The sequence below is a fragment of the Lonchura striata genome, chromosome 27 (genome assembly GCF_050655825.1).
Source record: "Lonchura striata isolate lonStrDom1 chromosome 27, ASM5065582v1, whole genome shotgun sequence".
NCBI lineage: Eukaryota > Metazoa > Chordata > Aves > Passeriformes > Estrildidae > Lonchura > Lonchura striata.
In genome coordinates this window covers 10,201,566-10,220,796 of record NC_140729.1, presented here as the reverse complement: position 1 = coordinate 10,220,796, position 19,231 = coordinate 10,201,566, and the positions used below count along the sequence as shown (strand labels likewise).

The window sequence follows — 19,231 nt, the reverse complement described above, 5'->3', positions numbered from 1 at the left end:
TGCCCGAGCCAGCCGGGATGGAGCCTCAGCCGGCAGCCGGCTCTGAGCAGGCCTGAGCTCTGCCTCCTCACCCTCCGTGCCCGGGCGCGATGCTGGCAGCGGAGCTGCGGCTCTGCAGGGGCCGTTTGCCGGGCCACGCGGGCATTGCCCGGGGCGCAGGCTGCGGCTCCTGTGCCGCCTCTTCTCCTCGGGCTGGACGCGCTTTGGTGCAGCAGCCGCTGGCAAAGGGCTGCTCCGGGGCTCGGAGGGCAGAGCTACCCCGGGCTGGGGGCACGGGGGCTGCTCCGGGGCTCGGAGGGCAGAACTGCCCCGGGCTGGGGGCACGGGGGCTGCTCCGGGGCTCGGAGGGCAGAACTGCCCCGGGCTGGGGGCACGGGGGATGGGAGCGATCCCGACCTGCAGACAGGGAGGTGACTCTGTTTCTTCTCTGCTCTTTTAGCCGAGGCTGCTGTCACCATGCCAGATCCCCCTGTGCCCAGCACCGACCCGGAATGCTCCCAGGAGCTCTCTCCGTCCTCCAGCCCCGGGCCGATGTCTCTCGGGCCGGTTAAGAGGAGGCTCGAGTGGAGCAGCGATTCGCAATCAGGAAATTCCCGCGGCTCCCGAGCGCGGAAGAAGCGCCGGCAGTGCCGCGGGAAGGCGGCCGAGGCTCCGCGGGCAGCGCAGAGCTGCCCTGAGCCCCCGGGGCCGCGCTGTGCCAGCCGCCAGCCCTGCCAAAGCCCTGGCACCCCGCCTCCAGCGGCTGCCCGGAGCCCCAGCCCCCTGCCCGGGCCGGCTCCAGAGCTGCTTCCCCCAAGCGCTGAGCAGCAGCAGCAGCAGCCAGAGCCCCGGGCAGCCCTCCCGCCTCCACCCCCCAGCGCCTCTCGCAGCGTCCAAGCTCCAAACGCCTCCAGCTCCGCTCTGCCCCGCCTTTCCTGCAGCCCCCCGAGCATCCCCTCCTGGCCCGTGGTGCCCTTCTGGCCGTGGTTCCAGCTGCGAACCCGCGTTTGTGCCCCCTCTGTTGGCTCAGTCCTGTACGTCTGTCTGCAGGTTATGGGTGGGTTTAGGAAATAAGTTACTGTGTTTTTAATAAATTGTTCTGTCCCAAATCCAAGGGCTAACACGTGACTGTTCTCTCCTGCCCCCCTCTCGTGTGGGGAGCCTGGAAAAAGCTCTTGCTCTGGCCTTGGGCTCCATCCCCCTTCTCCATCATCCTGTGGGTGGCCTGGGCTCTCTGCCGAGTGTCCCAGAGCGTAGGTGAGGGCTGTGGGGGGACACATGGCCATGGCCATCCATGACAACATCCATGACAACAGTCAGGTGAGCTGTCACTGTGTCACTGTCATTGCAGTGGGATCATGGCCCTGCCTCTGCACATTCACATGTCTAGTTCTTGTTTATTCCCCATGCTGTGACTCTTTGTGTCCAGGCACTTCAGAGAGGAAACAAGAAACCGTGTGGGGTGTGAGAGGTTTCACCACAGCCACACACAGCGCTGATGGTGTTTGCCCTGTGATTCTCAGCTCAAGCCAAGGACATCAGGCTCCGTGGGCCGGCCTGGTCTCCTCCCAGGAGGAAGCAATGGCACAAACATTGCCCCTTTGGAACACACTCCCAGGCCTTTCCATTTAAAGCCCCTCTCATCACATTGGCCAGTACATGGTCGAAGGGTCTCTTGCCCTCCCTAACAGGCCCCAGTCATTAAAGCACTCTGCCCCAAAAGCCAATACCCTCCCAATGGCACAGCCAAAAAGGTGTCAATCTGCCCTAGAGATCCTTCCTAAATTCCCATCCAGCTCAAACCATGATGAGATGTTGGGGGTTCCACAGATCCAGCCCAGCTCCGTTGTTGCCAGGCACACAGGTGACAACGCTGCAGAGCTGCTGGGGACAGGCGGCTCCAGAGATGGTGACAGAGGCGGGGCTGCTTCAGGGCAGAATGCTCGCAGCAGATCCCTGGCTGGGCTGTGAGTTCTGCTGGGCCAGAGAGCACCTGGAGTGATGGGGATGAAGCTGCTGGGAGCCACCATACTCCTCTCCCTGGTGGATGTTCTCCAGGCCTTTGCCATTGAGAAGAAAGGGGATGTGTTCAAGAAGACGGCGTGTCCCGCCTTCCTGATATTCGAGAACGTCGCCTACTTGGCGGACATGACCTTCGAGCTGCCCTGCAAGTGCAAGCCCGAGGAGGCCTCCTCTGTTGTCTGGTACTTCCAGAAGAACCTGCACAGCCACGAAACCACGGTGCTGACAGACTTCAACGGCACCGTGATTGTGGACTCCAGCCACGTCCGCGCGGGCAGCGACCTCCTGAAGCGCTTCAGCATCCGCTTGTTCAGTCTGATCGTGTTCCGAGCCCAGCTCAGGGACTCGGGCCATTACCTATGTGGCACCAAGGAAGGGCTTTTCTTCTACGGCTACGACGTGGACGTGCAGCCCACTGGGCAGATCACTGTGGCTTTTCTGGATAACGACCAGCACGTCCAAGAGGACTACGCAGGGAAGGAGTTCACCCTCTTCACCACCTTCTGGGACTGGAGCGGCTGTGACCGCTGCGGGGTGCGGGGCGAGCAGCGGCGCATCGGGCTCTGCTACGTGCAGAGCGCCCGGCTGAAGCCCCGGTACCGCACAGCGCTGCCCAACGTCACCTCCTGCGGCTCCCGGGCCGTGCCCGCGCGCTTCCAGCGCCTCATCCGCCTCCGGAGCCCCGAGGTGGCCGTCCGGAGCTGCCTGGCCCCTTGCCCGGAGAAGCGAGTCCCCGAGGAGGGCGTGCAGTCCATCTCCAACATCATTTACAAGCTGGGCGAGAAGCCCGAGCTGCCCCGCGTCCCCATGCAGTACCACAGCCAGCCCCCCAAAAGCGACCTGGTCCTCACGTGCCCGGGAGCGCGGCCGGAGCACGCCGTGGCCTGGGACAAGGGCTCCGTGCGCCTCTACCGCTCCCACTACCTGCTGGGGGTCCGGAAGCACATGAGGCTCTTCATCGACCACGGGAACCACCTGCACCTCCAGCGGCTGTGCAGGAGGGACAAAGCCACCTACTTCTGCTGGCGGGAGGGCGAGCTGGTGGCCGGCTTCCAGCTCAGTGTCACCTTCCAGCCCCGGCGCCAGCGCAGCCCCACCGACCCCGAGTCAGTCTTCGTCATGAGGGCCGTGGGCATCAGCTTTGCCATCATCATCGGCATCTTCTTCCTCATCCACCTGTCCCGCTGGAGCTCTCAGGTGTTCAGGAAAGTGGCCAAGTCATAGCAGCTCCCCCACAGGACACTCGGACACCTTGGGTCGCCCTCATGCAGGAAATTTCCAATGTGAGGACCATTTTCATATATTTTGGTTTCAATGTTTGGTTTTGACCTTTTGAAGGGAAAATAATTTTTTTTCCCCAAATTATTCTGGCAATTTTCTTCAGAACCGCCTCTGCTTTTGAGGTGTTTTTAACTCATCCAATTCAGCACAGAGCTGGGAGTCAGTATTTGTGCCTGACAGAGTTATCTTACACATCCCTCAAAGGCGGTGGCATCTCTGCAGGGTTTCAGCAGGGAGCAGGATGTGCCCTCCAGGCTCATCTCCTTTGTTTGAGGATGTGACTTGAGGATTTCAGCAATCCCAAGGGAACTGCTGTTGTCTGGGAGGGCACTGTGGGTCCCAGCGATGCTCTGGCACTTGAACAGTGTAGATGATAGCGAACCAAACACCTGGTGAGGACATGAGAAGCAAAGTCAGGGAGGGAGGCAGGAAGGGATGGAGCTATGGAAAACAATCTGTGTCTCCCACATTCAGGGATGAAGCAGGGCACAGCTGGTTGGGTCCTTAACGGGCAACAAACCCACCCAAAGCCCCAGCATGAGCCAGGAGGGGCTCACACACAGAGGCAGCTCCAGGCCTGACTCTCCCTCGGGACTTTGCCACCAAACTCAGCCCCAGACAGAGCCTGGTGCCAGGGAGGCACCAGCCAGGGCTGTGGGTGCCAAGCCAGGGCTGGTGCAGGCCAGGGGAGCACAGCCACCAAGACTCATCAGGCAGCATTTCTCCATGCCTTCCCCTCTGAATCCCTAAAAATGTCCCACTAGAACCCCACATGCTTCCCCCACTGCCCTGTAATCTCCCCTATCCCCCCCAGGAGCAACCCCTGCAGGGCCAGAGGTGCTGGAAGCTGAGGACTGCTCCTGTATCTCTGCAGCCCGTGGTTTGCTTGTTGGGAGGCAGAGCTGGCAGCAGGAAGGGCACATTTCCAGCACAGCTCAGGGATTCGTGCAGGCAGGAATCCAGGACCCACCAACGAGCCCAGCTGGGAGCTGGCTGGAAAATCCTGCAGACACCTGGGCTGCTCCCCCGAGAGCAGCCAGGGGCCAGGCTGAAGTGACAGCCAGAGCCTGCGTCTGCCCAAGCAGCCCTGACAGCCCTGAGAATTCGGGCAAGGGCCTGGCTGGAGCTGAAATCCACTGGCAGCTTTGCACCCAGACAGCAGAGAGCACATGAACAGAGCCCCTGGGGAGCAGCACTGCCAGCTCGGGCCGAGGGGACAGCCCGGGGACGTTGGTGCTGGCCCAGGTGTGCAGGTGTGTTTCCTGCCCCAGAGCCGGCAGCCCTCACCTGGAAGATGGCGTGGGAGCGGGAGGAGGAGGCGTTGGCCTTGGTGGGACGCTGTGCTCGGTTTTTATTGCCTTTGGCCAACATGTCCAGGAGCTGCTCTGGTGTCGTGGGCTGGGGGAGAACGGGCAGGGGCCGGATCAGCACCTGGGCAGGGCAGCCGGGCACCCCGAGGCCGAGCAGCCCCGGGCAGCTCTGCGGGCCCCGGGCAGCTCGAGGCCACCTCTGCTGCCAGCCAGGAGCCAGGAGGCTCCTGAGACCTCCCCACCCCGTGTCCCCAGGGTGCTCTCGGCACTGGTGCGGGCACAGAACAGTTTCAGGCTGTGTTTTGGGGTTGCTGTTGTGTCTCCCCATTCCCACAGAGCTGCTGGAGGACACAGCTCCAGGTCCAATGGTCTGGGGTGCTCATGCACTCCTTGGGGGGAGGGTTGGTTCAGCGGGAGGATGCAGTGGGGGAGAGAGATCTCCAGGCTGGGAGAGGTCTCAGAGACTCTCTCTGGGCTCTGCTTCCCACTGCCTCCCTGTGCCACCCCCAGGCAGTTCCCCCTCAGAGCCCCCCGTGAGCCTGAACCCCCTTCAGGCTCCCACAGACTCCCCAAAACACAACCTGACACCCACGGCTTCCCCAGTTATTCTGCAGCCCTTTTGCCTCCCACAGCTCCCACAGGACACGGGGAGCCAGGATTCAGGAGCAGCTCCCAGCTGAGCTGGCCTGAAAAAGGCTCTTGCTCTGGGGTTGGGCTCCGTTGTGGCTTCCCCCCATCTCCATCATCCCAGGGTCCTGTGGGGGCCTCCGCACCCTCTTCTGAGCTGGGGGAGGTCTGGGCACCCTGCCCAGTGTCCCAGAGTGCAGGTGAGGGGTGGGGGAGCCGCCTGCCCTCCTGGGACCTGACACTGTGTAGTGATGGGAAAGGTTTTGTTCTGTATTTCTGCTCTGCCCCATCACTGCCACCCGTGCGACAGCCCCACCCCGGGACAGAGACCCCCAAGCACCCAACGCAGGGTCCGGTGCTCCCACCACCCTGTGATCCCCTTTCCTGCCGTGCCAAGGCACATCTGGCACTGTCACATCTGGTTCCCTGCAGCAGCTCCTCGCAGCCGCCCTCGGTGTGACCGGGAGGGGCAGAGCGGGGCCGGGGCAGCCCCGGGCGCTGCTGTCCCACGGGGCCGGGGTCACCGGCTCCTCCCGGCTCCTCCCGGCTCCTCCCGGCTCCTCCCGGCTCCTTCCCTGCCCGGCAGCTGCTGATCTCGCCTCTGTCTCCTACAGCCTGGAAGCTTCCAATTAAAACTGCCAGCCCGCTGCCAGTTCCTTTGTCTCCTTAGGGGGGTCAGGGAAGAGGAGGAGGAGGAGGAGGAGGAGGGGGAGCCCAGCTCTGCCTCCCGCCGCTGCCGGCAGTGGCCGCTTCCCGTGCTTTGATCGCGCTGCGTGGGAGCTGGGAGAGAATCAATCCCTGGGGAGCAGCGGGTGCCCACACAGGACCCCAAAGCTCCGCAGCCCCCGCTCTGTCCCCCTGCACCCAGCTGTGCACCGGGAGGGAGGTGTCCTGTCACCAGAGCTGCCACACAGCACGTGTCTCCAGGGATGCCGCTGTTGTGGCGGTGACACGAGAGTCACTGGGGGATGTGTAGGAGCTCCAAACCTGGAATTCCTGTGGGCACAATCCCTGCTGACACCAGCACAGGACAGCCGGGAGAACACGGGGCTGGCTGGAGGCAGGGAGCTTCTGGGGGTTAAAGAAGGATGTGGGAGCTGTGCCAGTCCCACCAGTCTCACCAGTATGGTCCCTGCTGGCTCTGGCTCTCCCAGGGCTGCACCCACAGGGACGCAGCCGTTGCCACAGCTCTCCCCGATGGCCACTGTTGGTGGCCCAGTGATGGTGGCCGTGGTCCAGCCGAGTGTTCCCCCGGCAGGCAAGAGCCTTTCCCGGCCATCGGCTGCCATCTACTGCCAGCGGCGGGGCCGGTCCCTGTCCCTGTCCCTGTCCCTGTCCCTGTCCCTGTCCCTGTCCCTGTCCCTGTCCCCCAGTCCCTGTCCCTGTCCCTGTCCCTGTCCCTGTCCCTGTCCCCCAGTCCCTGTCCCTGTCCCTGTCCCTGTCCCTGTCCCTGCAGCAGAGTCCCAGGGACACTCCTGTCTTCACCCTGGCTGCCTCTCGGGGCACCCACCCTGGTGCCACCACGTGTCGCTCCTGTCCCCATGTCCCCAGAACGCCCCCATCCCCTCCCTGGGCCGTGCCCAGGACCCCTCCGTGCCCCAGTTTGTGCCCATTCCTCTGTGCCAGGGAGGGACGGGGCTGGCGCTGGCGCCGTGCCCGCCTGGATCAGCCCCCCGCGCTTCCCGGCAGCGCCGTGCCCTGGCACAAAGGCTCCTCCCGGCTGTGCCCGGCTCCGGCTCCGCACAAAGCCCCTTTCAGCCGCTGCGGAAAGCCCCTGGCAGCCCCTGCCCTGCGCCCCCAGGGACAAAGCCCCCAGACCAGCGCACTGGCAGTGACACGGCCACGCACACTCAGCTGTGCGGGACCAGCGCCTTCCCACGGGGACCCGGGGCCACTCGGGACGGGGACTGCGGCTCCAGGGCCACCAGCCACTGCTTCCACAGACCCTTGGGATGGGAGGGATTTAGGAGGCTCCAGCCACCTAATTAACACCTGGTCTTCATTAGCAGCACCCCCAGTGCCCCACGGATCGCAGCCAGCCTGGCACCAGCTCCCACCCCGCTCTGTCCCCACCGTGGCGCGTTCCCCGAGCCCTGCAGTGCCCGGAGCGGGGGCAGCGGTGGGCAGGGGCTGTGCCGCGGTGCCCGGACCGGGTGCCAGGGCACAGCCACCCCGCCGGGCGCCACAGCCTGGCGCCGTGCCGGCCGCTGGCTCCCGGCCGGGGGCAGCGGGCAGGACAGGGCTCCGGGCTCCATAAAAACCCTCCGCGGGCACATCGCGCCCAGCCGCCCGGCATGGAGAGCCGGCGCCCGCCCTCGCACGGCCCCTCCGTGCCCGCGTCCCGGGCGCTCCCCGGCAGAGCCCCGGGCCGGCTCCGGGCGCCCCGCAGCCCGCAGCTGGGAGCCCGCCCGGGGCCCCGCCTGGGCTCGCCCGGGATGGACTTCTCGCTGGCCACGGCGCTCAACTCGGAGTTCAGGGAGACGCGCACCAACGAGAGGGTGGAGATGATGGAGCTCAACGACCGCTTCGCCAGCTACATCGAGAAGGTGCGGCTGCTGGAGCAGCAGAACCGGGCGCTGCGGCTGGAGCTGAGCCAGGAGCGGGGCCGGGAGCCCTCGCGCGTGGCCGACATCTGCCAGGAGGAGCTGCGGGAGCTGCGGCGCCGCGTGGAGCGCTTGGCCACAGCCAAGGCCCGGCTGGAGATGGAGAGGGACAACCTGGCCCAGGACCTCGGCAGCCTCCAGCAGAAGTAAGGCGCTGTCCAGCTCGGGGTAGCCCTGGGGAGCAGGGTGGCCCACTTGAGATGGGTGTCAGGGTGACCACCAGGACCAGGGCGGCCACTGGAACCAAAGTGGCAGCGGGGACCAGGATGGACACCAGGATGGTGATCAGGATGTTCCTGGTGATGGGAACCATGGTGGTGACAAGGACCAGGGTGATCCCTGGGACCAGAATGGAGTCCAGGGTGTACTCAGGGGTCAGAGTGGCCCCTGAGACAGGAGCGAGGTGGCCCCGGGGACCAGGGACTGGTGTGCACCTGGACTGTGATGGGATATGGGTGACCCCTGGGAACAGTGTGGGGTTTGTGTGGGGGTGTGTGGGGTGGGCACAAGAGCTGACCTGGGTTTGGAGGGGTGCTGGTGCTGTAGGGCTGTCGGGCCAGGGGGGTCTGTCTGTGGGCTGAGAGTGACCAGCCACGGTGCTGGACATGTCACTGTGCCTCTGCTCTGGCACAGGCTGCAGGATGAGGTGACCCTGAGGCTGGAGGCTGAGAGCAACCTGGCTGCCTACAGGCAGGTAAGGGCAGGGGCCAGATCCTGGCTTGGCCTACTCTGGGAATGGGCAGGGATGGACAGGGATGGGCAGGGATGGACAGGGATGTAGCAGAGACAGGAAGGGATGGGGAGGAGCAGGAACTGAGGGACTCGTATGTGTTACAATGAGCAGGTAGGGAGCAGGAATGGAGCAGGGATGAATGGGAAGGGCAGGGATGGACAGATATGGAACATGGATGGGCAGGAATGGCAGGAGCAAGCAGTGAGGGACTGGGAAATGCTGTGATGGGCAGAGAGAGGCGGGGCTGGGTGGGAGTGGGAGGGAATGGACATGACCAGGCAGCTCAGGATAGAGACCCAGGTGGCCAGCTGGGACAGTCCCTCCTGTCCCCTCACAATGACAGGATGTGGATAACGCTGCCTTGGCTCGCCTGGACCTGGAGAGGCGTGTGGGGACCCTGCAGGATGAGATCACCTTCCTCCACAAGGTCCACGAGGAGGTAACCCCGCTCTGGGCCTGGGGGTCTGGGGCTCAGGGGCTGCCCTGACCCCCCTGTCCCCACAGGAGCTGCGGGAGCTGCAGGAGCAGCTGGCCCGGCAGCGGGTGCACGTCGAGGTGGACGCGAGCAAGCCGGACCTGACTGCCGCCCTGCGCCACATCCGCAGCCAGTACGAGGCCATGGCCGCCAGCAACATCCAGGAGACCGAGGAGTGGTATAAGTCCAAGGTGCAGTGGGAGCTGGCTGCCCCACAGATGGATGGCCTGGCTGTCCCCTCCCAAGGTGTCACCATCTCGGGGCCGGGGTTGGTGGTATGCGGGGTTTGGGGTCTCTGCAGTCCCCACTTGCTCCTGGGGCCGTGTCCCTGCTGTGGAGCAGAGCAGGGTCGTGTTCCCACGCCGTGTGCCACCAGAACACAGCCCTGCCCTGGGGTCCCATGCCACGGCACACGTCCCCTGTCCCAGTTCGCAGATCTGACGGACGCGGCCGCCCGGCACGCCGAGGCCTTGAGGGTGGCCAAGCAGGAGGCCAACGAGTACCGGCGCCAGCTGCAGAACCTCACCTGCGACCTGGAGGCTCTGCGGGGCTCGGTAGGTGACAGCCGTGGGGTGCAAGAGCAGGGACACGGCCTCAGGGAGCTGCCAGCACCAGGGGTTCCCTGCTAGGACCACCCCCACAGCCAGGGGAATGGCTGGTCCCCAAGGGTGGGAGACAGATGGACGCTGGGGAGAGCCCCCAGCTCCTGGAGAAGGTGCCATGGAGGGAGTCACAGCCCCCGTGGCCCCCCAGAATGAGTCCCTGCAGAGGCAGCTGCGGGAGCTGGAGGAGCGCTATGCCTTGGAGACGGCCGGCTACCAGGACACGGTGGGGCGGCTGGAGGAGGACATCCACAGCCTCAAGGAGGAGATGGCCCAGCACCTGCAGGACTACCAGGACCTGCTCAACGTCAAGCTGGCCCTCGACATTGAGATTGCCACATACCGCAAGCTGCTGGAGGGCGAGGAGAGCAGGTGACAGCTCCATCCTGACCCTCACCCCAACCCAGCCATGCCCCTAACCAAGCCCAAGCCCTCATGGTCCCTCTGGGGTGTCCAGCTGGGTTGGGGACCATCCTCCAGCCCTGCTGCCAGAGCCCCAGGCAGGTGGAGCGGGGGGGCAGCAGGACCTGGTGCTCTTCCCAATGCTCCCATTGCCCCTGCAGGATCGCCATCCCTGTGCAGAGCTTCTCCAACCTGCAGATCCGAGGTGAGGCTGTGCCCCACGCGTGGGAAGGGGCAGTGGGATGGTGGCACAAACTGGGGTGGCTTCTGGGGGCTCTGTGGCAGGAGAAGCCACCTTAGCCATCTCTGCCCTATTCAGAGGGATCAGGAAGTTTTTCTCTGAATGCCAGGGAATCTCTTGGTGCTCCCAGGGTAGAGGGAGGAGGGTGCCATGACCATATCCCCAAGGCTGAACATGTCCCCAAGGCCGATGATGTCCCCAGCACTGATCACATCATCGTGTCCTCAATGACAACTACATCCCTAAGGCCAGCTGTGTTCCTCAGTGACAACTGTGGCCCCAAGGACAACCCTGTCCCCAGGCTCAATCACATCCCAAAGCCACCCATGTCCCCATGGTCCACAACATCTCCAAGGTGAGAAATGTCCCCAGTGTCCCCACAGCCCAACTGTGTCCCCAGGACACATCAGATCCTGCAGCCTGCCACATCCCCAAGGCCAACCATGTCCCTGAGCCAGCCCTGCCCCTGAGGTTGATTGTGTCCCCAGGGCTGCTGTCTCTCATGTTCAGAGGTTTCCAGCCCAATTAATTTTCTTTGGGCTTCTTCTCGTGAGTGTGGCTGGAAGGGCCATACCCGGGGCAGGGTGTCACTGCCTTGTCCTGCCCATGTCCCCCAGAAACCAGCCTGGACACCAAATCTGTGTCAGAAGCTCACGTGAAGAGGAGCATCGTGGTCAAAACCGTGGAGACCCGAGATGGAGAGGTGAGAAATCATCATTTGTGCCACCCCACGTCCCACAGGGTGTCCCCAAGGAACTTGCACATGGGGCCAACATCCCTGAGCCCCAGAGGCAGCCCAGGCAGGGAGTCAGCGATCCTTGAGGGTATGGCATGATCTGACTCTGGGTCATGGTGGAGCTGAGGCTGGCAGCTCATAGAGAAAGCTGTCCTGTCCCTGGCCCTGTCCCTGGCCCTGTCCCTGGCCCTGGCCCTGTCCCTGGCCCTGGCCCTGGCCCTGGCCCCAAGCTCGTTCAGAGCCCGGCCGGTGGCAGAACGCGATCCCGGGCTGACGGCCCCTCTGCCTCCGCCTCCAGGTGCTGAAGGAGTCCAAGCAGGAGCACAAGGAGGTGCCGTAGGGCGGGGGAGCCGCAGCAGCCGCCGCTCCGCGGGTCCCGCCCGGGCACGGGGCACGGGGGACCGGTGGCGCTTGGGGGAGCATCTCCCTCCCGTGCAGCCCTCGCCTCCCCCGCCTGCCCCGTGCCCGGGCTCCGCTGGCACCCCGCTGGGGGCTGGCAGCCCGCAGAGCCCCGGGCGGACCGGGCAGCACCGCGGGCGCCGGGCGGGGCCGCGCTCACACCCCCAGCACCGGGTGCCGCGGGCCTGGGGACCCTTCCTGCCTCATCCCGGCTCCCAGGAAGGGAGTCTGTCCTGTTTCGATCTCCCTGCACCGTCAGACAACAGGATGGTGCCACGAGCATCTCCCTACATCCACTCTCCGGTCTGGGAGGCCTCCCTGGATCTCCCCAGTGCACCCAGCCCGGAGACCCTCGGGTGGGGGGATGCAGGGGCGAGGTACGGCTGGAGAGGGACATTTCCCTGTCACCAAGCACTGGGTGAGCTCAGCTGGGAGGCAGGGGCAGGGGACAGGAGAAAGGGGAGGATGGAGAGCCAGGGGAGGAGAAAGAGGATGATGGAGAGGCAGGGGCAGGAGGAAGAGGAGAGTGGAGAAGCAGGATGCTCTTGGATAGTGTCAAGGGGTGACAAAACAGGCATCAGGAGGGGTTCCTGAGGGTGCTGGGGTGTCTGGAGTTGGTTGTGGGGCTACACAGTGGCCTCAAGGGCTTCTCCAAGCACAGAGCCATGGGGCTGTCCTGATCCCACTGGGTGACTGCCACCGGGATGTCCCCAACACAGGAAAAACCAGACCTGAGGGGCTCATGGTGAGGGGTGACCCACAGCCCTATGGCAGGGGAATCTCATGCAGGTGAAAATGGAGAGGAGAGGGGTCCAGAGGAGGATGAAGGTGTCGGGGCACCTGTGAGGGCCTCACAGCCCAAGGTGCCACCTGCAACCAAGGAGTGACGGGGGTGTCTCGCCACTTGGGGGTCACACTGGAGCCAGGCGCTCTGGGGCTGCCCCAGCCACAGTCCCTGCCCCACACAGAGCCGGAGCCCACCCCTCCATGGGCATTCAGGATGGGCTTGGACGAAATCCCAGAGCAGCACTCGCCCCCAGGGCCATTGCCCAGCCCGGTCCCACCCACAGCCCCGTCCTGACCACGAGCAGGACCCGCCTGATGCCTCCTGACGTAGGAACAAGACCCAGCAGCACTTCCCGTGCCCTGCCGGCCCTTGGGATGAACACAGGCTGCCCGCGGGTGTCCCCTCTGTCCCTCGGGCAGGGGCTGAGAGCTTTGCCCTGACCCCAGGCAAGCAGCCGGTCCCAGACGTGCTGAGCCAGGGCAGGAGGCGCGATGGGCGAGCTGGGCGGTGCCCAGGGCGGGATGCGGGGGACGCTGCGGGGCTGGGACACACGAGCAGCCTCCCGTGCCACCCAATTAATGCACTAACGCTGCGGCAGCTCGGGATGAGAATAAAGCTAACAAACACGCTGAGCTTCCATGGTTGTGCCTGCACCCACCTCTCTGCAGCCAGAGCTGTGGGATTTTGGGATTATCGGGGGTGGTGGGGACCTCTGGGAGCCCAAACCAATCCTAATGTTGCAGGAGAAGGGGCCCAGGGCTGAGCCCAGGGCACGGATACACTCCAGGACCAGCAGCCACGAGGAACTGAGCTGACAGGAGGGGGTGCAGGGATAGCACCCACAGCCAGCAGTGGGGTGGGAGAAATCTCCTTCCCAGAGTGGGAATCAGGGATCTGCTGGGGTTCTTCACCCTCAAGCCCAGCTCCTGCCCCACACAGTCCCAGGCTGCAGCCCCTGGGAGGCTGCCAGGACTGGCTGCAGCTTTGGGTGGATTGGAGATCCTGCACATCATCTAAAGGCTCAAGGGCCAGAGCATCACTGGGACCCTCAGAGCCCTCCTGGACAGAGGGAATTCTGCTGAAATCCTCAAGCCACATCCTCAGAAGGAGATGAGCCTGCTCCATGCAGAGGATTAAGCGTCCACCGAAACCCTGCAGAGCTGCCACAACCTTTGGGGGATGTTTGAGATGACTTTGTCAGGCACAAATATTGACTCCCAACTGCGCTGAGTCGGGGGGAGTTAAAAACATTTAAAAACACCCTAGCAGCCATTTCTGGAGAAAACCAGATCAGTTTGAAAAATATTTTTTCCTTCACGAGTTAAAAAAAAAAAAAAAAGGTAAGCATTTGTTCCAGCTGAGGAGCTCAAAAGGGACACTGATGGGTTTGGTACACACATTTCTCAACATGGAAAACAAGGCAAATAATTAATTCGTTTAGAATAGTTTGGTGGATGTTTTTAGCAGCCTCTTAGAAAAACAGCTGTAATAAATCACTGGTGCAGATCAAGAACTCTTAGAGTCTGGCCAAAACACCTTGCACCAGCTCTAAGTTTTCTTTTGAAAAGGATTTTATAGAGCTTTAACCCCCACTGCCAACCAGTGGCAGAGCCAGGAATAAACCCTGGCAGTGTGAAATCCCACCTGGAGCAAATCCTGGCACTGCCAAATCCTGCCTGTCCCTACTGAGCTGTGCCCAAACAGGGACTTTCCCACATCAGTCCTGGCTGTCCCACTCCTGCCCTGAGGGGAGGGAGAGCAGGGACTTGGCAGTGTTTGACTGCTGATGGCCAGCACGTGGGGAATTTCCAACGGGAGAATGGCCCAGGGTGTCCAAGTGCCCCGTGGGGATGATGCTCCAGCCTGGATGGGCTCTTGAGTGCCCGCCAGCAGCGGCCCATGTGGGCAACGATGATGATGATGCTGATGATGCCCACGTTTGCTCCCTGTGGACCCTGTCTGCATGCCCAGGTGGGTGAGGATGAAGATGATTATGACGATGAAGCTCGTGTTTCCATGGACCACACCTGGCCCCTGAGCTCAGCTCTCAGCAGCTCAGGTCACACCATGAACTGGCTGACCTGGAAAGGGTTCCAGTGGGTCCCACAGCCTCATCCTCTGTCACCATTCCCATAATCTCTGCTCCACTGAATTTCTCCAAGTCTTCCAACCAAAGCCCAGGGATTTTGCCTTTCCCAAGGGGTGGGATGCAGCAGGCTGCTCCCAGCCTTGCCACCCTCACCCTGAGCTTTGGCACCACTCAAGCAGTGTGCCTGTTCCCACCAGAGCTGTGCCCGTTGTGCTGGGGCTGTTCTGACATCAAAATGCTCCATCTCATCTTGGGGAACTCCGGGATCTTCTTTTGTTGAAACCTCCAGTGCTCAGCTATCGTCAGGTGTGCAAAGGCAGGAGGAATGGCACCATAGCAGAGTGCAGGGACACACGTCCCCTCAAGTGGTGCCACAAAGCCCAGGATTCCCACAGCAGGCCTCGGGGATGAACCTGGACCTGCCATCAGGTGCCTGGTGGTTTCTCCAGGGCAGGTGGGAGTAGGTGGTTCCAGTCTGCTGGGGTGACTCTGCCATTTGCTGCACTGGGTTAGGGGGGGAAATGGACCTGAAATTGTTACTGTCATTGATTATATCTCCTAAAACCCCTCAGTAAACGTGGACAGGGGGGGAAGAGGAAGGGAACTATCTGGGTTTTATCACTAGTGGGTGTGTGATACCACTAAAAACAGATGGAGATCTTTCACCACAGTCCTCTCCTCATTTCACTGTTACCTTTTCATATGCAGACCTCAGACCAGAAGCTTCAAGAAGTGCCTTGACTCTTTCCATTCTCATGAGAAAGGAGGTTATAATGCTTTCCCTAGATCACCCAGAAAAGCAGAACAGAAGTGTAACCACAAGAGGAGAAATACAATTATTGTTCTTCAGACAACAAGTACTATGTGAAGAGGCTGTTTTAAGAGTTTTAAGGATTTCTCCTTCAAAACTACCACCCTGTTTTCTTTCCCTTGGTTTTCTCCTCATCCAAGAGACTCTGCTACACCCATCTGTGAGGACACCCTGCTCAGAGATCACAGCACCACAGCCTGGGAGCTAAACTTTATTGTGCAGAACTTGTGCCCTGGGGGGTGCCAAAGTCAAGCTTTGAGTTTTTTCTGAGCCTTTTTTACCCTGTTTCTGCTCAATCCTGGTGCTCCTGCTCCCTCAGCTGACCTGGTAACACTTCATCAGCTCCACTACTGTCCTCTCCTCCTCAGTTTCCAGGGGACGGGCTTCCCTCCCTGCCTCACAGCTGGCCAGGCAGCTGGGCTGGCCAGCAGCCTGGCAATCCCTGCTCTGCAGCTTCCTGAACAAATCCTGGCTGCTCTCCTTCTCCGCCTGGCTCAGGAGAGCCACGTTCAGCCCGAAGCGCTTGGTGCCCGCCAGGCTCTGCAGGACCTGAAGGACGGCAGCTCTGTCTCCAGGATGGATGTTCTCTGCCAGCACTGTCAGGAATTCCCCCAGGAGGCCAAAGCCCACATCAGCCTGGAAGATCCTGCCCAAGGCCTCCCCTCCGAGCTCCAGCAAGAACTGGTATTTCTCTGTCCCACTTTTCAAGCATCTGCGCCAATCTCGGTGAAATTCTGCAGCAGTGCCAGGCAGCTGATCCAGCTCCTGGAGGAGAAAGGAGACACTCAGGTCCTTTTGTTTTGTTCCCACCTGAAGACTTTGAGCCCTTTGATGGACAGCTGAGATGTTTTTACTAGGGGCTTTGGCAGCACAAGGAGCTGCTGAGGGGGAAAAGGGGAAAACAAGGAAACGCCAGGTGCCTTTAACCCCGAGAAACCAGGGAACTCCAGGGGAAAAGGGACGTGTGGATGAGGTGTGACACCCAGGGTGAGCACAGATGGCTGTGGAGTGGCCCCAGCCAGAGTCAGACTCTGCCCAGCCTGGATCCAGCAGCACTGCCTGGGAAGGGATCTCAGAGAGATCAGGGCAGGAAACACTCTGAGCACACAGAGGAAAAACCAGGGGGTGGCAGAGCAAAGGTGGGAGATGCAAACCACAGAAAATGTCCAGATGCCCTTTCTGGTACCACCTGGCTTTGGTGGGTGTCTGCCAGAGCAGAGGCTGAGAGCTGAGCTCCAAGTGGCATTCCCAGGTAGAGGAAACCCCATTTTATACCAGCTCCAATGAACTGCTGAGCCCAGCCCTGCTGGGTCACCAACACACAGGCTGGAGGAGGAGGGAAATGTGCAGCTTTTCTACAGCCAGGGAACAAAGCAAAGTGACACCAGCTGGGGCTGAGCACAGGTGGAGAAGCTCTGGAGACCTGAGCCTGGTGCTGATGGAACCAGGAGCAGGATTTGCTTGGGGAGATCACTGCTCAGTCCAAGCAAACACAGAACTACTCAGGAGAGTTGCAAAAGATCTTACAATAAACACAGGTCAATGAAACCCAGCATCATAAACAATCCTCGAGATTGTTTATAAGGCAATCCATGAAACTGCCTTATCATGGGAAACATCCAGCGACCAGGACACTCCAGCATGGACAGAGCAGGGGCAGGAGGTGACTCCAATCACAAATGGCTTGGACAGAAAATGTCCTGTCCCTGTTTCCCACTGCTGAGGGACCCAGTGAGCTGATCAGGCTTGGGCAGGATTAACCCAAGCCAGTTCTTTTCCATGATCATTAAACCATGGGCAATTCCCTGTGCTCAGGAACCTCTGCAGCCAGAGGCTGTCCCAGGGAGGATCCTGGTGCAGGCCTGGCCCTGGGTCAGGCTGCAGCTGCTGGGAGCTGCTCCCAGCCAGGGACAGCTCCCACGGACTGTTCCTGTCCCAGCACGGGGGCACTGGGAGCTCTGGGGCCAGGCTGTGCAGCCAGGCCTCCATTCCCACAGGGATGGAGCAGACTCTCCCTGAAGAGGCCCAGCCTGACCCCGTGCTGACCCAAATTCTGATATTCAAGGGGCTGGAGCGTTGGCTCGCACCCAGAGTGAATCCTGAGTAACTCCTGCATTCCAATTAACACCAATTAACAGATGATTCCTGAGTCATTCCCAGCTGTGGATGAGGCCCCAGCAGCCCCTCCCTCACCTGTGGGATCTCCACAGCGTGGGCAGGTCCTGCCTGGGCTGGGGCTGCACAGGGATTCCACAGCACATTCCTCCTCTGTCCCAGCCTGTCCTCCTTCTCCAGAGGCTTCAGGTGAGAAGCCAGCACAATCTCCCTAAAGGGAACAGAGACATGAGGGACACATGGCAAGGGAAAACACTTTGAGGCTTCAAGCTGCTCCCCTGAGCCAATTTCTGACTTTGGGCTGTGTGGATCACACAGAGGGGCTGGACAGGCTGGAGGAGCAGGCGCTCACTAATACAAGGATAAACCAGCTTAAAATCCCTGGGGAATCCCATCAAAATATTTGGGGAGAAGCCACTTGAAAGTGTTTTCCTGCTCCTCGGGGATCAGGTGGCAGGGGGGAATGAGACAGACATGAATCCATGAATGGAATTTGAGCTGGTCCCAGAATGCCTCCCAAGTGTGGTCAAAGCCCTGGATCTACCTTTGGATCCTGGATGGAGATGGACAGGGAGCCCCCAGAGGGATCCACGGGAAACCCAGGAGTTTGGGGGGCACTGGGAGTGCCTAACACTGCCCCGTGGAGCCGCCCTGCCATCCCAGCCTGCTCACAAGCCCCGGCCACAGCAGTGACACTCCAGGGAGCAGGGACAGGCTGGGAAGGGCACAGGGGACACGTCATCCTCTGCTCCTGCTCTGCCAGCACGGCCTGGGGCTGTGGGGCTGGGCTGGGAACGGGAAAAGGTGACATTGTCCTGGGGAGAGGACAGTGCCACTCCACTGCTGGCTACAGCTGGGCCACCACAGGGGTCAGGCACGGAGCAGGGACAGATCTCAGCCCACACGGGGCCACCTGAGGAGCTCTGGGCCAAGTCTCAACCACGGCCGGATGGGCTCTGCCCCGGGGCTGTTCCGGGCACCCCGGGGCCGCTGCCCTCGGGTCCCTCGGGGCAGCCTCGGACCCTCAGAGCTGAGCTCAGACCCGGGGGGAGCGCCCAGCCGAGCTCCCGGCCCCTCCCGGGCCGCTCCCCGAGCCCCGGACCTGAACTGGTCGTAGTCGGGGACGCCCTGGCGGAGCGCCCGCAGCTTGGCCTCGCCCTCCCGCTGCCGCCGCTCGTCCTCCGCCAGCGCCGCCCGCAGCTCCCGCTCCAGCGCCGGGAACGCTCCGGCCGGATCCATCCCGGGCTGCATCCCCGGCTCCATCCCGAGCAGCGGGCAGGCACCTGCGGGACGTGCGGACAGGGACAGCCCTGCCTGCGGTGGCTTCGAGGACACACTTCTGTCACAACAGCGCTGCCGGGACTGGCCCGACAGCCCCGATCCTATCGCGACAGTCCTGCCTTGTGAGCCCCAAGGCCGCGCACGGGGATGGCCACTGGGAAGCGCTCCCCTGCCCGAAACTCCCCAGGCCCTGACACACCGCCGGCCCCGGGGCCCCTTGCTGTGTCGCGACAGCGCCGCGGGTGACGAACACCTCAGCCCAGGGCCGCTCTCTATCGCGACAGCCCCGCGGGTGACGAACACCTCAGCCCAGGGCCGCTCTCTATCGCGACAGCCCCGCGGGTGATGAACACCTCAGCCCACGGCCGCGCTCTATCGCGACAGCCCCGCGGGTGACGAACACCTCAGCCCAGGGCCGCGCTCTATCGCGACAGCCCCGCGGGTGACGAACACCTCAGCCCAGGGCCGCTCTCTATCGCGACAGCCCCGCGGGTGACGAACACCTCAGCCCACGGCCGCTCTCTATCGCGACAGCGCCGCTCCCGCCGCCAGAGCGCCGGGGCCACGCAAGGTCCCCGGGGCTGCCCCGGCCGCGCCTGACAGGACCGGCCCCGCCGCCCCGCGCGGCCCCGCTCGCCCCGCGGCCCTCTGGACGCTCCGGAACCGGTCCCGACCCGGTCCCGACCCCGCTCCGGACTCAGCCGGCGCTCCTCGGAGGGGCGCGGCGCTGGCGGCGGG

At 62.5% G+C, this 19,231-nt stretch overlaps 3 protein-coding genes across 3 annotated transcripts; 2 read left to right on the top strand and 1 right to left on the bottom strand.

Moving 5' to 3' along the window:
* The first annotated feature begins 328 nt into the window (after positions 1 to 328).
* On the top strand, positions 329 to 6,466 carry FAM187A (family with sequence similarity 187 member A). The gene has a single exon (XM_085562066.1). It carries the CDS (start codon positions 1,981 to 1,983, stop codon positions 3,223 to 3,225), a length of 1,245 nt encoding a protein of 414 aa, XP_085418192.1. The 5' UTR covers positions 329 to 1,980; the 3' UTR covers positions 3,226 to 6,466.
* Positions 6,467 to 7,364: 898 nt separating this feature from the next.
* GFAP (glial fibrillary acidic protein) lies at positions 7,365 to 12,829 on the top strand. The gene is made up of 9 exons (XM_021539863.3): positions 7,365 to 7,968; positions 8,456 to 8,516; positions 8,899 to 8,994; positions 9,060 to 9,221; positions 9,459 to 9,584; positions 9,784 to 10,004; positions 10,196 to 10,239; positions 10,893 to 10,978; positions 11,310 to 12,829. The coding sequence occupies exons 1-9, from the start codon at positions 7,514 to 7,516 to the stop codon at positions 11,349 to 11,351; spliced, it is 1,293 nt and encodes a 430-aa protein (XP_021395538.3). The 5' UTR covers positions 7,365 to 7,513; the 3' UTR covers positions 11,352 to 12,829.
* Positions 12,830 to 12,967: 138 nt separating this feature from the next.
* DNAAF19 (dynein axonemal assembly factor 19) lies at positions 12,968 to 19,088 on the bottom strand. Its single transcript, XM_085562069.1, has 4 exons — positions 18,897 to 19,088; positions 18,315 to 18,796; positions 17,291 to 17,423; positions 12,968 to 15,862 (listed from the first exon to the last, which is right to left on the bottom strand). Exons 2-4 carry the CDS (start codon positions 18,473 to 18,475, stop codon positions 15,413 to 15,415), a joined length of 744 nt encoding a protein of 247 aa, XP_085418195.1. The 5' UTR covers positions 18,476 to 18,796; positions 18,897 to 19,088; the 3' UTR covers positions 12,968 to 15,412.
* Positions 19,089 to 19,231: the final 143 nt, after the last annotated feature.

Excerpts from the sequence above, each read along its gene's own strand:
- FAM187A (XM_085562066.1), top strand. The coding sequence starts at position 1,981 with ATGGGGATGAAGCTGCTGGGAGCCACCATACTCCTCTCCCTGGTGGAT.
- GFAP (XM_021539863.3), top strand. The coding sequence starts at position 7,514 with ATGGAGAGCCGGCGCCCGCCCTCGCACGGCCCCTCCGTGCCCGCGTCC. Across the intron at positions 8,995-9,059 it reads TCCACAAGGTCCACGAGGAG|GAGCTGCGGGAGCTGCAGGA; the intron begins GTAACCCCGCTC and ends CTGTCCCCACAG. Across the intron at positions 9,585-9,783 it reads TGGAGGCTCTGCGGGGCTCG|AATGAGTCCCTGCAGAGGCA; the intron begins GTAGGTGACAGC and ends GTGGCCCCCCAG.
- DNAAF19 (XM_085562069.1), bottom strand. The coding sequence starts at position 18,475 with ATGGAGCCGGGGATGCAGCCCGGGATGGATCCGGCCGGAGCGTTCCCG. Across the intron at positions 17,424-18,314 it reads CCCGACTACGACCAGTTCAG|GGAGATTGTGCTGGCTTCTC; the intron begins GTCCGGGGCTCG and ends TGTTCCCTTTAG. Across the intron at positions 15,863-17,290 it reads ACGCTGTGGAGATCCCACAG|GAGCTGGATCAGCTGCCTGG; the intron begins GTGAGGGAGGGG and ends TTTCTCCTCCAG.